We start from the raw sequence: 16,078 nt of genomic DNA, 5'->3' as shown, positions 1-16,078 counted from the left end.
GTTGGAGTTTGAAAATGACGAGGATACTGTGAAGATCACATTAGTCTACTATACAGAGGCTGCAATGAAGGGAAAGAACAAATAGAAAAATGCAGTGGACCTTAAACGTTTTAAGGACATTCAAAACATAAAGTACTACAACAGTCTAGACTAGGGTACCATTATTTGGGAGAGGACATTCGATGCCCTAAAGACTGCATTGAATGACAAGAGTAGTCTATACAAGACGAAGGTGAAAGGAAATAAAAATTACGTCGTGAAGTACTCTTTGCGTGGATTTCTACAAGCATTCCAAGTAAATTTGCTTAACATAATAATCGTATTGTTTGATTTAACATTACTATTGTTCTTAATATATGTTAAATTTTATTCAGGTATGGGCGTACGAGATCCTAGTTGCATCGAAAAATGGGAACATTGCGGAGCAAAGGAGCAAGGTGGCTTTGCCTTGCATATTGCGATGGTCATGCTCCCACTCAGTGTCCTTCAAAGTACTCGAGAGAGATATATTCGAGTCTAACAATGTACATTTACTCTATGCATAATATTTTTATTTGGTTATTAAATTGACACTAACCAGTTTACTGGGTTTTTAATGCAGACAAAGGTTAAAGAGGGTCTTGTCATGACAGACGCTGAGAGGGAGTTTCGGGATACCCCAATGGACAGACGACCTATATTTGATCTAAGTACCAATGATGATAGTGCTGAAAGTAGTAGTAGGTCGAGTAGTGGGGGTAGTTCTGAAAGCGATGGTGATGATCATCGTGGAGGTAACAATGATGAATGTGGAAGGGTGGAGGGAGGGGATGAACACAAGCATTCTGAGCACAAGGATGCTGAATGTAGAAGGGTGGAAGGAGGGACATACATACCTAGTGATGATATGTTTCATGATGTGGTGGGGGACGTACACCATGAGGATGAGTTGAACCGACCTGATGTCCATCTTGTGGACTCCCATAGAGAGCGATCTATGGATGAAGAGTGTCCTGAGTGTACTGCCCGTAGGGAGGGAGCCAATCCCAACGATTCTATTTATTCATACCTACGAACCATTGACAACTCACTATCGAGGTTGGATGGCCGCATATCGAGTTTAGATAGTCGTGTATCCAATATCGAGGAAAACATGACAGACATGAAAGGACAAGGTCACCCATCCCACATACAGGTTTGCATTTACTATCGTAGTCTATGTGCAAGGTTTGCATTTACAATCATTTTATGTCTTTACGTGTTTAGTTTTAACGTGTTCGTGAACTCATCATTTTAGTTTACTAATTGAAGGGTTCCACGGTGAATGAGGAGACGACAAGGTCACCCATCCCACATACAGGTGACGATGCCACAGTGTCGCTCATCCCATCTCGGGATCCTGATACCACTGATGCGACTGCCTCTGATACTCTCATCCCCCATGTAGAGCCTTAAAATACCACTGATGCGACTGCCTCTAATACTTTCATCCCCCCTTTAGAGCCTGATACCACAACATCACCCACTGACGTCCAACCTATAGAGGCTGACATGTCTGACTTACTCACCATGCCACATACAAAAGCCAACATGTCTGACATCCCAAAGGCCGACACTTCTGGTATTGTTATGACCACAGAAGGAGTTACATTGGTGAGTAATTTATTGATCAGTAATCTTTATTTATAGTTTTATATTTCTTGATGAGTAATTTTTTGTTATCTGTTTATGTAGGAATTTCGAAGAACTACTCGTAAGAGGAAAGGTGTTGATAAATATACATTTCCAGCTCAAGTAAAGAAGAAAAGTGTGGTTAAGTATCCTCTCCCGGGTGTGCCTACGTCACTATCCAGAGCGATTGTCGAGTGTAACATAGCACATGACGTTCCACTTAATATCTTTATAGAAATGATGGGTTGGATCTCAGATGAGAATACTGATAACGAGGTTCGAGAGAATTCCTTTAAACCATTTGCCAAGCAATTTTTCAAGGAATTGATTGAACCGAGTTCGTGGGTCGAGTGTGATGTAAGTTTCCTAGTCTTGACTTCTTTACAGTTGGATATCTTGTACTTTGATTGACATAGTAATTTTTTGTGCAGACCATAAATACTTTATTTCTTTTTATGACAGAAATTTTTTATATCCAACCTAACATGTGCATGCACAAGTTCACCATCTTGCCAATTGGTGTAACGGTAAATTTTGATATATTTTGTTGTGCAGAGTCATTTTACTATGGTATATTTTGTTACTTAACTTCTCATTTTATTTGGCAGAGTCACCTTAATGCTCGTGGCGTGGTATTTAGATGAATAAAGAATAAGACGAGACTGGAGACTGCTATAGTATGGGAGGATGAAGACACGTACAAAGACTACATCACCAGTAAATTCGATGTCAAATGGGCAGATATGGATTTCGTGTATACGACAATGAATATTAGTGAGCGCTGGATGGTCCTTGCAATGGACATTAATAAAGGCCATATATTTGTGTTCGATTCACTTCCGTCATACACACCAATGACGAAGTTGGGGACTTGGCTGGAGCCATTGACTGTCATAGTAACATCCCCACTTCATTACTGTGACGTGGATCATTCAAAGCCGGACCTATCCACATCCCGTTGGAAAATCTCACTACCTACGAACGCCGACATACAACACGGGTCGCTTGATTGTGGCATCTTTGTAATAAAATTACTAGAACATTTGGTGACTGTTGTTGATCCGTTAGTAATCACTCACGAGAAAATGAGTGAATATAGGATGCAGTTAGTGTGTCAATTGTGGGCAAACACTCCGTACTTTTTATGTGTATAAAACATGTATTTTTTATGTATGTAAAACATGTATAAAACAAGTTTATCAAAGTTCAAAGTTCAAAGTTCAATATTATACATTTTATCAAAACATGTATAATTGAGCTATTACTCTTTTCATTATATCAATGGTATATAAAACATTATATCAAAGTTCAAGGTTCAAAGTTCAAACACTGAGAGAGCGAGATTTCGATATGATTTGATAACAAGATTGTGTTTTCGTGATTTGGAAAAAGATTCACTTTCTTTTATAGAAAAAATACTTATACTCCAACTTGTTATTTTTTTTGTTTACAGAAAAATGAAGATTGCTTATAGCTTGTTTTTGTTTATAGAAAAAATAGGTATTATGAAAAACTCTTCTTTAGGGCCTGATCAATGGTATTTATAACACATACCAACAGATCGTTACAAGATAAAGTTAGTTATAAACTAAACTAGATGAGAGGTATTTGAGTCACGGTTTCTGGCATTTTCAGTACGTCGCATGGTTGTGAGCGATTCGCTATAATTTTGGTGGTTATATCCATAATTCCCACACCGAACACATTTCATTTGTCTGCGAAATTCTCCTCTGGATGGTATTATTTTTACTCTCTGTTGCCCGACTTGTGCCACAAACTTTGGAGGAAAGATAGTCTTTTCTACATATCTAGGAGCTATCTTTCATTCAGATATGTGCCCAAGTGGATTTATAGACTCCACATACGCAATCATTAGAGAGTCCATTATATAAAATCGACTACAAAGACTCTGAATGGATATGTTTCGTTCCTTGGGGGCAACAATTGCATGTGAACACGGGATACCAAGTGAGTTGAATTTCTTACACGTGCATTTCTTCGTATGAAGATTCACAAAACCGTCCAATCGATTATCTCCACATGGACTCGATAACAATCAATAGGCTCAACCCGATATCATCTGCCCTTATTGGCCTCACTTGCCAATTGGGTTTCATAGTAGTAAGAATGCAATGTCATTTGAGATGCCCAATAATTCCTTCGTTCGTAGAACCACAATTGGAGCATTCCTCTAACATGTTCAATCAAGCATACTATGGGCAATATCCGATACTCTTTAGTTAACAAATTGAAACACTCTGCACTATTGGACGTCAAGTTGTCATATTTTCGTTCTATTTGGTAAACTCGTGCCTACCTTTAAAGACCGATGTCTTCCAAATATTTCGTGACAACACCGTCTCGAAAACTACGAAGTTCGTCCCATTTTGTCTGGAACTCTGTCATGCGAAATGACCTTGTTGCATCTCTAAATATCCCAACAACCGTACTATCTTTAAAGTTGAAGGAACCCTTATCAAAGATAACCTATGAGTGGAAGCAAGATCGTTCTAAATTCATTGTGGCAGAATTACAAGCATTCACAAACATACAAACTAGTTATGCATTTCAGAACAAATTACGGCATGCATCTATAAATTAAATACAAAGGAATGAGAGACATACCTTTTGAAGAACTCTTCTTCAACTTTCTCTCGCTCTCGTGGAGTCTTGGACTAGTACCTCTCGCTGTCTCTTAGAATGCCAACCCCAATCGTCTAGTAGATCGTCTGGTCAAACACGTACAACCTTCTCCACGAACAGGCAACCTTTTGAACACCACCACTCAGTGACCTTGGTATTCTCGGAGTAAGAATCCAGGAGGTGTGGGCTCTGTTGGATTTGGTAGAGGGAAGGAGGAAACTACGATCGAATTCAATGACCAAGCAAGTAAGAGAGTATAGAGTCTATCATATAGACTTTGTGTTTGATCGTTTAGTAAAAGATAGTAGGTACACGATCGTTTAGGAAAAAACAGCTTGATTGTTTACACGATCGTTTAGAGAAAATCACTCAGGCACGTGATCGTTGAGTAAAAGATTACACGATTATTTAGACAATTGCGCGTGTACACGATCATTTAGACAAACACGTGAAGCTGTCGTGTAGTCTTCCGTGAGCTAAACGATAGGCAGTATACTCAAATGAAGCAATTCTTAAAAAAATGAAAAAAAATTTCATTTTATCCTTTAGTTATGAAAATTGAATAAAACCTCTCATTTTCATGCACGGTTAAGGAGAAACCACCAACAACTATCTCATAATTGTTTTAATTATAAATAAATATAATAACTAACTTATCATATTATATTTATAACCTATAGTTTTAATATCACATCATATGCAACATTTAAACCATAGTCCTTTTCTCTTCTACTTAATATAAATCATGTTTACATCAAATTCCTCCAATTAATGTATCTCATACATCATGTCAACTATATCATATATAATTGAATCAGTTTAATCATATCATATATAGTCAAACCCCCTCTTGTCAATTTGAACACTTCAAACTGACCCAAAAATTGATTCTCAACTTGAATCCATTGAGCTACCAAGGGGACCTTATGGACTTGTAGCTTGAAGCTCCAACGGTACGTGAATAGTTGATTAAACTCTTTAGTCACGAGATCCACCATCCGTTAACTATCAGGTATTCCACTAAAGACCGACAGTTGAACTCTTCTCACCACAGATATATTTCTGTGTTCATCAAATATAACCAATCAACAGTATGATAACCCTTCACAGATGCTCGTATGTACAGCTGGGTCAATTCACCGTTTTGCCTCTATAGTTACATCTAACTCTTTAAGTACCATTGATCCCTCTAATGAATAATACATCATAGTTCTACTATGAGTGGATACCTCTCAGGCTATGAGAAGGTGTGTGGCGCCACATCGTTCAAGCTCTGGAATCAGCCCTTAAGGGAGCAATCTATCTATTTACCTCTGCTTCGGGGAATGAGTGAATTCCATCTTGTGTAATTGAGTTTCCAGCTCCTCAATAAGACGAATTTCAAAAGTGGTAGGTTTGAGTCGGCAATCTGGCCACTGGCACCCATGCAAATCAAAGGACCGCCCTCAAAGGCAAGGTTCCCAACTCCATCAGTATTAAAGTCATATTACTTATGGTCATCCTAGGGAAGTGAAGTCTCTGTCATGAACAACGTTATATAACAAAACTAAATACTTCATGGTCCGGTCTTATACAAACTTCTTTGTATAGGACATGTATAGCACACCCCCGCTTGCATGTCTCTACATGAATAATCAGGATCAGACCATCTGTAGCACGTCATAACACTTGTAACTATCTACAAAGTGGGCCGTATCCGTAGTGTTACCAGGATAAGGTTTCCCTCCGACATCCATATACTACAGACCATTTTGGTTATCACTTAAGGCATGATCTGATTGTATGTCTCCACATACATGCTTAAGTTACAACGACAACTAGAGATCTTAGTTCATTGGTTTGTGGTAAATGCATATAAAACATCTCATGTTTCATAGACAACAGTGAAGAAAATATCTCATATTATTACATCACAAGTATTAAATATCTCATATTATTACATCACAAGCATTTGTTCAATACAGATGTTTACAAACTACAGGACCCTACGGGAGCTTAGGGCATTAGCCCCAACAAAAGTTTGTAATAAGATTTTGTTCTATGTGCCACGTGCACAATCCATGAAATACCGTGAGAAAAAAATGCACGAATAACATTACTGATAGATACCATCCGCTTAGACACAAACACCAAATTATCGGGTTATCTGATACTGCATTTCAAGTTCGACATAAACCATTTCCATGATCGATCGGTTTCATTGTCCACTATTGCATATGCTAGTGGGTATATTATTCCCGTCCATAGAAACCGCTACCAACATGGTCCCTTTGTACTTTCCTTTCAAGTGCGACCCATCAACAATTATCACAGGCTGACAGCTTGCGAAACCTCTAATACAAGGCCCTAATGCCATAAAATATACTTGAAATGCACCTCATCTTCAAGTTCGATCCCAAACACTGTACCCAGATTCTCTATTTTTAACGCTTCCCCATAAGCATGTAATATGGAGTATGAGTATTCTGGAGTACCTCTAGTGAGATCATATGTGGCTTCCCTTACAGCCCACGCTTTATCATAACTTATGTTCACGTCATAATCTTTCCTCATAGTTTATAAATACGTCCCATTCCTGTAAAATTATCTTTAATCAACTGACCAACAACCGTAGCAGTTGCTTGTCTATGGTCGTGATTCAGAATTCCGATGGAACATGTGTACGAACTGCAGTACTTTGTGATCTTGAATATATCAGACCTTTCCATTTTCACTACATGAGGGCTTCACTTACAAGTCTCCCCAATACATTTGACAGTGAACAAAGATTTGGTTGACTTCCTGACCCTAAATTCAAAATTTTTGTTGATGGACAAAATAGGTAATCACATTTTCAAGTCCTTTTTACTCAAAAATAGTTGACCAACTTCAACGTTCTCTGTCCCAGATGAAAAGGTACCAGACATAATCAACTCTTTCCTATGACTTGAAGACACATATAGTGGAACCACTGCAGCTGTTGTAGAACAACACACATCTCTATGATCATGATCCATTTCATTCAATCCTGTTGGTTGCTCATTAACATCCACTGAAGAACCACAACGTTGCTCTGGATGACCACAATCCATATAATCAAGTCTAGATGATCTCTTATTACCAACAACTGAAGTACTGCCCAATTATGAATTCAATTTTGCTGGATTAGTGTGATTGTCGTCTAGTGATAATGTTGATGGTATAGTGTTGGTAGACAATGGAATATCATCCTCTTCCCGATAAAACTAATATGATTTCTCATATTGTCTGTCCACAGTCGTATCATCATAACTCACATTTTCAAACCTCATTCTAATATTTTCGTCCTAATTCAATTTTAGCGTTACAGATAACTGAAGTCTACTAAGCTCTTCTCGGGAAAGAAGGAAGCGAACATCATCATCATCATTCCTTATATATTGTGGAGGGGCTCATATTCAAGCTTATATTTAACTCTCATTATAAGATCAATCTCTGAAGAACTGACATTTGTAACCCTTGTAGATGTGGGATTTAAGTTCTTCATACTTCAATGTAACAGACACAATGATTCATATCAACTCTCCCCCAATATATGAACTTTCATTCTCATCCCAATCACTTCCATATCGAATAAGTAGACACTTTTCTGTCATCCTACAAAGCAAGAGAACATTTTGTCATTAAGTTGTACAAGCAATTGAAGTGTACTCTCACTCTTTCTTAATCTCGCTCTCTCCCACTCTCATTCTATCTCTCGTTCTCTCTCCCAATACAAAAATTCATAATGCTACCGTTCCAAAAATAACACGACAAAAATAATGAAACAAACTCAAAATAATGAAACACCGTTATGAAAAACCTGTTCCGTTCTAAAAAGTCTCGTCTTGGAAATCTCCGTTCAAAAAATCTCTTTTCAACAAAACCTCGTCGAAAACCAGAGAAGTAATCACCATTGAAATGAAGTTTAAAGTTTAAAGAAATCATCATTGTATTGTGTTTAGGTATTATTGATTTGAGACTTCAGCCGTGAAAATTATCAAATCATTTGTATATTGACGAGCAATCACATCAAACTAGGGAATTTCAAGCGAGAGCGAGAGTGTTCAGACGAGAGCGAGACTTATAGATTGAGACACTTGTGATGGCAATTTATTGGTATGACGATGATGTCAGGGTCAATTGACATTATTTTTTAAAAATGGGTCATTTTACATTTTGGACCAAAAAATGAAGTTTCAAATGAAAGACATAAAACATCGAAATGTCTCAATATCAAACCCAATGGGTCATCCGTACAAATTTCTCAATATCAAACCCAATCAATCACAAGAATTGAACTTTCAAATGGAAGCAAATTTTCCTAAATCAATTTAAAATCAGCATTAAAATTGCACTTCACCACTCTAAATAACCAATATTTATTTTGCGTTAACTATGTAAATATTTGGCATTCAATGAAGGACATAAAACATCGAAATGAGGCGATGAACTTCAATTCTTGGTAGAACTTCCCTTAACTAATCTGCCCAAATAAAATTTTCTCAGTAACGAAAATATCTCCGTCGCCACGCCGCCTCCGTCGGAAGATACAATTTGTTTCACCTGCCGTCCGTCCGAAGTCGCCGCCGTCCGAATATGGAGAGATTGACAATTCGAGAGCAGATGGCGAGAGAGATGGCCAGATGGGACATTTAAAATCACGTTTTAGGGTTTAACGGGGGCAGTTTGGACATTTAAAATCTTTCACCCTTTTAAACGTGACAGTTCTAGCAGTTCCCCAAATTTGTTTAATACTCCTATTTTTAGGAATTTCCCAATTGGTGGAGAGAATGTATTCGATTCTTTTCTATTTCTCCATTGATGATTTTTGATTGGTGAAGTCCACACAAATCGGACAAACCTAATCTCACATCGATTCTTAGCTTTTTCCCTCCATTTTTTCCTCATTCCCCGAATGATTTGATCTATATGATGCTCGTTCATACCTGAAAATGCCGCCCATAAGGCTCAATTCCATCTTCAATCGCTCTCCAATGCCACATTCTTCCAGGTGCGGCGTCCTTGTAATTGTTGTTGTTGTTGTTTTTTTTATTTTTTATTTTTTTTTGTTTATAATCCCATTTCTAGGTTTTATTTACTAACTTCAGTCCAACATTGAATTTAGCTCTTGGGTTCTTTCTTTTTTAATGTTTTGATTGTTTAAGAGGCTTGATTTCAACCTTTTGCTCGTCTAGAAAGCTGACAGTCGTCCGTTTTCTCCACTATCAAACTCGACCTTTTGAAACTCATTGTTGTTAAAATTAATTATCTGGTTTTCCTAAAGGAAGCCGGTGGAATACGATGATCTCTGATCAAGGGGTGCTTGCAGCAGTTACATAAAGCCATTAGAAGAAAGGGTGAAAGAATCCTGCGGCAGTAAAGCACTCTCGTTGTGCATATTATTGGAGAAATTTTTTGAGGATGCCGCCACAATGCGGTTTTGCACTCTTAGATGTACAAGAGAAATACTACAAAATATCTCAAATTTGTATCTAGTAGTTATTAGAGAACATGTATAATTTGGAATCTACACATTCAGTGGTTGTTATGGGGCTGAATCCCATTGTACTTTATAAAGATAACCTTAAAAAGTAGGATTCAAATACACTTCTTCGTTGAATTTTGAGGACTGAATTCTTAAAAGGGGTAATAATTTGTAGGACTAATATCTGGTATTCTAGAATTACGCATATATGACATTTTGGTTACTTGATTTTGTGAAATTTTGTTGGAGAAGAAGGTTTGGAACTTTGGAATAGAAGGAAAAAAAATTGGTTATTGATATTGGTGAAGTAGGTTTTGTTTTTTTTGTTTCTTTTTTTTTTTTTTTTAAAAAAAAACGGAAATGGGAGTTTGCTATGTGGGAAAAGAAATACTTTTGGAAAGAAAAGGGAAATGAATTGGTTGTTGACCTCACAATTTATCATAGCTGTAACAGGCATAGAGTTGTTAGGCTCAGGGCTTTCCAAATTCATGATGAGCAATAAAGTTTAATCAAATGAAAAGTATGAATTTGGCCTGATAAACTGGTGTTCGTGGAATTGTTTGTTAAGCATTTGTTTGCTACCATGTTTTTCATATTTGTGCTCCGAACTTCAAGGAAACTCTCCCCATCACCATGCTGTCATTTTCATAATAGCCATTAAACTTAAAATGTCAAGGGGCTATTTAAGTTGAGTCTCGGTAGTTCTTAGCATTAAAAATTGGCCATGGTTTTATATTACTCAGGTCATTGTGTTTTCCGAACCAAGTTTTACTTCAATTCAGGTGAACTAATCAATTTGATTGGACGATGTCTCTTATAAGTGTGGAATGACATTTACATTATTATTACTATAAGAGTTCAATTGTCGATCTTGTCATGATGAGGGTACAAGAGAATGCAAGTTTCTTTTTTTTTTTTTTGGAGGGGGAGGGTATTTTCCTTTTATAACTTTTCCTTGTTCCTCCAGATGGCATCTGGATGCAACTGGTTCCACTGGAGCAATGTCCACTACCTTTTGCCCTCAGATGAGCCTGACTATTTCTCGTTGCCTTCCCCAACTCCTGAATGGCCTCAAGGTATATGATACTCTCAAATAAAAATGAGTTGAAGGCGTTTGTTCATTGTTTGTTTTATTTGTTTCCCTGTTACTTCTCATTGAATTTGAGGCAAGTCTTTGTTTGTTCCTGAGTCTCTGACTCAATGTATGGCTTTTGTTGATAAGGAGTATTGGACTAACTACTTACTCTCTTGTTTCCCGCACTAAGCTAATTGGGTTTGTCGTAGTCTAAAATTTCTAATGTTGAAGTAGGAGAGAAATATGATGTTGATCTCCTGTTATTGAAAACTATCAGGCAATTATTTTACATTTTCCAAAAATTCCACTTCGAGCTAAAAAGTGATGCATTCACACAATGTAAAAGGATGGTGGTGGAACAGAGCATCCATTAACATTTGAGGTCACTATAGCCTGGGAAGTTTTTGGACAAATTTTCAGTAGAGGAAAATCTTGAAGAAATTGTAAATATGTGCGTTAATCTTTAATGTTGTAACATTTGTTAATGATTTAATACTTGAGTACTTCTTTAATGTTGTTTTGTGTTGTTCCTACTGAGATTATTGTCAGCCAACATTCTCTCGATACTATTAGCCGATTTTTATTTCATTTCAAGAAAAAGTTTAAAATGTCTCTAGTTTCTTTAAATACAGGTGTCGAAACGTGTTGAGTTTACCAAGTAATCTAACTTTTGATAAGTAATTAAAAGTTCTAGAGCTTTTAGTTGTGTAGTTGCAGTTATATGCGTAATAAATATCGATCCTCCTTTAGTGAATTTGATGTATGTCATCCTAGGTGGAGGTTTTGCTTCTGGAATAGCAAGTCTTGGGGAGATTGAGGTTCTCAAAATCACCCAATTTGTTTCCATATGGGGTTGCAATCTGACACGCCGAGGAAATAATGGTGTCACATTTTACAGACCATTAAGGATACCTGAAGGATTTCACTGCCTTGGTCACTATTGCCAACCTAATGATCGGCCCCTACACGGTTACCTTCTTGTTGCGAGGGAAGTCGATGGTTATTTTCAAGAAAGTGATTATATTAGCAACATTGTTAAATTGCCAGCCCTTGTGGAACCTCTTGATTATACATTGATATGGAGTCCAGATGATGGGTTTGAGGAGAAGTACAGTGAATGTGCCTACATTTGGCTACCTCAACCACCTGATGGTTATAAATCCATGGGTTATTTTGTCACTAACAAGCTAGAAAAGCCTGAAGTGGGTGAAGTAAGGTGCGTTCGAGCTGATTTAACCGATAGATGCGAACCTTATCGCTTAATGTTTAATATCAGTACTAAATGTAAAAACTTTCTAGTACAGATTTGGAGTACAAGAGCATGTCATCGAGGGATGCTTGGTAGGGGAGTTCCTGTAGGAACATTTCATTGTTGGAGTTACAAAGGCACTGAAAAAGAGCTTCCTATTGCTTGCTTAAAGAACCTGGATTCTACACTACATACAATGCCCAACCTTAATCAGATTCATGCTCTAATCAACCACTATGGACCCACTATCTTCTTCCATCCCAAAGAGATCTACTTTCCATCTTCTGTTTCATGGTTTTTTGAAAATGGGGTGCTATTACACAGAGATGGCATGTCATCTGGGGAGGCCATACATGTTTGTGGCACGAATTTGCCTGGTGGTGGGAGAAATGATAGGGAATGTTGGATGGATTTGCCAACTGATGGCTGTAGAGACAAGATCATATATGGAAATCTGGAAAGCGCCAAGCTTTACGTTCATGTGAAGCCAGCTCTGGGAGGGACATTCACGGATATGGCTATGTGGGTTTTCTGTCCCTTCAATGGACCAGCCACTCTGAAACTTGGAATTATGAATATTAGTCTAGGGAAGATTGGACAACATGTTGGGGATTGGGAGCATATCACTCTCAGGATCTGCAACTTTAGTGGAGAACTTTGTAGCATTTACTTCTCCCAACACAGTGGTGGTGAATGGGTGGATGCTCACAATTTGGAATTCATAGAAGGAAACAAAGCCATAGTTTACTCCTCAAAAAGTGGACATGCTAGTTATCCTCATCCTGGGGTCTACATTCAAGGCTCTGCAAAGCTCGGGATCGGAATAAGGAATGACTGCGCACGTAGTCATCTTTTTGTTGATTCAAGCATCCATTATGAAATAGTTGCAGCAGAGTACTTGAGATGCAATGGCATCATGGAGCCTTGTTGGTTGCAGTTCATGAGAGAATGGGGTCCAACTATTGTCTACAGCTTGAGAACAAAGCTTGACAACATGATCGATCACCTTCCATTGAGAATTCAGCTTTCAGTTGCAAATATATTCAGAAAGTTACCAGGGGAATTGTTTGGAGAGGGTGGTCCAACGGGGCCAAAGGAGAAGAACAATTGGGAAGGAGATGAGAGGGGCTAAAACTTTGTTGTGCAGTCTACATTTATTGCTGCTTCAGCTCACTCTACTGGTTGTTGTTATGGCAGCCTGAGGTATTCATATGACAAAGAGGGATGTGCTTTGTTGTTCGGTGGGATTAGTCAAGGTGCGCATAAACTAACTCATACATTTACGGATATTAAAAAGAAAAAAAAACTAGGACAACAGAATTGATTGGAGTTTTGATTCAATATTTAGAATACAACTCAGTTCGAAGACAATTCAATTTCTTATGTATTGTTTCTTGGTTGAGACAATAGGTAGTACATAGGTGGATATCTCAGCCTATTTCTATTGTAACTTAGCTTGTAATTGACAAAACATTTTATATCAAATAGAGAAAGCAGGGCGTACCAAAAATAAGTAGGTAGGGAATATCATTATACTAATTTTGGACTCAGGTTTGATTAATATTTTACTGTCAATATATTTTGTTTTGATTAACAATTTTATAGTGAGAGGGTTGAATTAAAAAAGCACTTTTGGTTCATGGATAGTTTGTGCTAAGAGTATAATTGTAACAATTTTGTAAGTTGAGATTCAATGATCAAATAGAAAATTCGAGGTATGGTTGCGATAATGCTTATAGTTTAGGGGTAGTTTTTGTAATTTTCTCTAAAAATGAATCATATTGGTCCCTGCATTTTGTTTGATCTAGAAAAATTTTAGGTAGATAGATATTTAATTGCCAATTCAAGCATAGTTTTGTGAATGAAACGTCGATTAAATGTTGATGGTTTGATTCTCACTCATGAAATTATTGAACTCATTTTTTTTTCTTTTTCGTTCAATATTTATAAGGATGGAAATCAAATCATTGGCATTTAGAATGTATGCCAACCATATTTTAATTTTGTTTTCTTGTGTAATTTCTCATTGAACCAAGCTTTAGAATGTTGATCTCAACGGCAATTTTGAGATCTCAATTTTATGGAAATGTCTATGATAATCTACAATACATAAATGGGACAATAGGGGAGAATCTTTCCTTTCCCTTTTTGCCTTACATATGTCACAATAAATTTAGAAGTTTCGACCATGAACACATACAAGTAAATCAAGAATTTAAAAGTCTCCACGCTAAATCATGAATAAAACCCAATAAAAATATATTTATAACTAAACCAGTACAATTTAATCCTAGTAGATTCATGAGTTGTATCCAACTAAAAAAATTACATTCCAGTAATTAAAAATTAATTTTTGGCAAAATAAAAATTAATACGAATATTATATTAGTTGTCCTTTTCATTATATCTGTAAGACTCTACCCATATGTTTTACTTTTTTTTTTTAATTGTTATACTGTTTAAGATGAGATTTAAGATGGAATGAAACAAAAGTAACTGAAATTTCATGCCTGAGTTAGCTTATTATGAATTGGTGGGAAAGAATGGAATTGTCTGGAATTGTTGTTGAAATGAATGAGAGATCAGTGGAGTTGGCCTGAGATTTCAATTTGTGAAGAGCGAGAGCAAGAATACCGTACAGATTTTACTTTTTTTTTTCTTTTTAATTATTACACATTCCACATTTTTCTTTCTAATTCTTTTTTTTTTTTAATTTTCCATTTTATAAAAAAAATTCTAAAAATATTTATTATTTTATTTAAACTCTAAAAAGAATAAATTAAAAAAAAAATAATAACTCATAAAAATAAAAAAAATATAAATTAAATATCTCATTTATATAAAAATAATTACAAAAATCAATGTGTCCCACAAGGCGGACGTCGTCGATTTCGAGCTGGTTATCATCGTCGACTTCGAACTTGAGGTTGCTCGGGTTCTTCTTGATGTTGCTCTGGTATCTCTGTAGGCGCTTCATAATATAAATATTCATTATGGTCTCCACGACCCGGACCATGTCCATGCACGTATGAAGACAAAGGACCAACCTTTGAGTCATAATTGCAAAAGTATAAGAGGCATAGCTATTTCTCGAACCTCAGGTCTTGTTGCTTTGCATAGTTGTCTATACAAGCATGCTCCACCCCACGAATACCGTCCCGCATCATGGAGGTTAGCTAACAGTGGCAAGAACATCAAGTGAATAAAATGACTTGATTTATTTGAAAACAGATTTCCACCCATCATTTGTAGTATATATGCTCGCACATATCTTATGACGGTTTTTTCGTCTGCATCATCTGTGAGATCACGAAATTGTGTTCCTAACCATATTAAACTTAACCTCGATCCTTTAATCTTGTTGGCAGGTGGGGTCGCACCGAGGTACAGTTGACAAATTTCTAACTAGTCATCGTACATCACTCCGGTGACCGCAACAACACTTCTATGTTTTGTAGAGTGATAGTGCACTCTCCAACAGACATATGAAATGTATGCGTCTCGGGCCTCCATCTCTCGACCAAGGCTGTGATCAGATGCCAATCCAACTGAATAAATCCTGCCTCTCGACGTCTGCAAGATATTTCTCCAGTAGTACGATCTCGCCATACAACATATGATCGATGAATGGACTGGTCATACAAAACATCAGGATCAACAGGTCCTGGGTTTATCTTGACGCTCCAATGCATCTCTTATTTCTGCTCTTCTTTTCTCGAAATAGTTCACGCATTTGAAGAATGTTATCTGAGCAAGAGCATTTATAGGCAACATTCGCGCTCCTTTGAGGACTCCATTTATGCACTCTGATAGATTTGTCGTCATCCACCCATATCTGAATCCTCCATCATGTGTAAGTCCATTGCTCTAAACTAATGTTGTCAAAAAAACTTAGATAGCTCTGATTTATTCCTTTGATATCTTCAATTGCTTTGTTGAACTTTTGAATTTGAAACTGACACCCGACAAGATAAAC

The 16,078-nt window shown here is 37.0% G+C and overlaps 1 protein-coding gene across 2 annotated transcripts; it reads left to right on the top strand.

The window, feature by feature from the left end:
* The first annotated feature begins 8,644 nt into the window (after positions 1 to 8,644).
* LOC120068509 (vacuolar protein sorting-associated protein (DUF946)) lies at positions 8,645 to 13,706 on the top strand. 2 transcript variants are annotated; one of them, XM_039020302.2, is made up of 4 exons: positions 8,748 to 9,304; positions 9,578 to 9,747; positions 10,746 to 10,854; positions 11,628 to 13,706. In XM_039020302.2, exons 2-4 carry the CDS (start codon positions 9,715 to 9,717, stop codon positions 13,232 to 13,234), a joined length of 1,749 nt encoding a protein of 582 aa, XP_038876230.2. In that variant the 5' UTR covers positions 8,748 to 9,304; positions 9,578 to 9,714; the 3' UTR covers positions 13,235 to 13,706. The 2 variants fall into 2 exon arrangements, with proteins under 2 accessions (XP_038876233.2, XP_038876230.2); XM_039020305.2 differs by lacking the exon at positions 9,578 to 9,747 and having other exon boundaries at positions 8,645 to 9,304.
* Positions 13,707 to 16,078: the final 2,372 nt, after the last annotated feature.

The sequence above is a fragment of the Benincasa hispida genome, chromosome 12, assembly GCF_027475165.1.
Source record: "Benincasa hispida cultivar pf3 chromosome 12, pf3_genome.v1.1, whole genome shotgun sequence".
NCBI classification, from domain to species: Eukaryota; Viridiplantae; Streptophyta; class Magnoliopsida; order Cucurbitales; family Cucurbitaceae; genus Benincasa; species Benincasa hispida.
The sequence above is the reverse complement of the archived record's forward strand: the minus strand, read 5'-3'. Positions and strand labels throughout refer to the sequence as shown.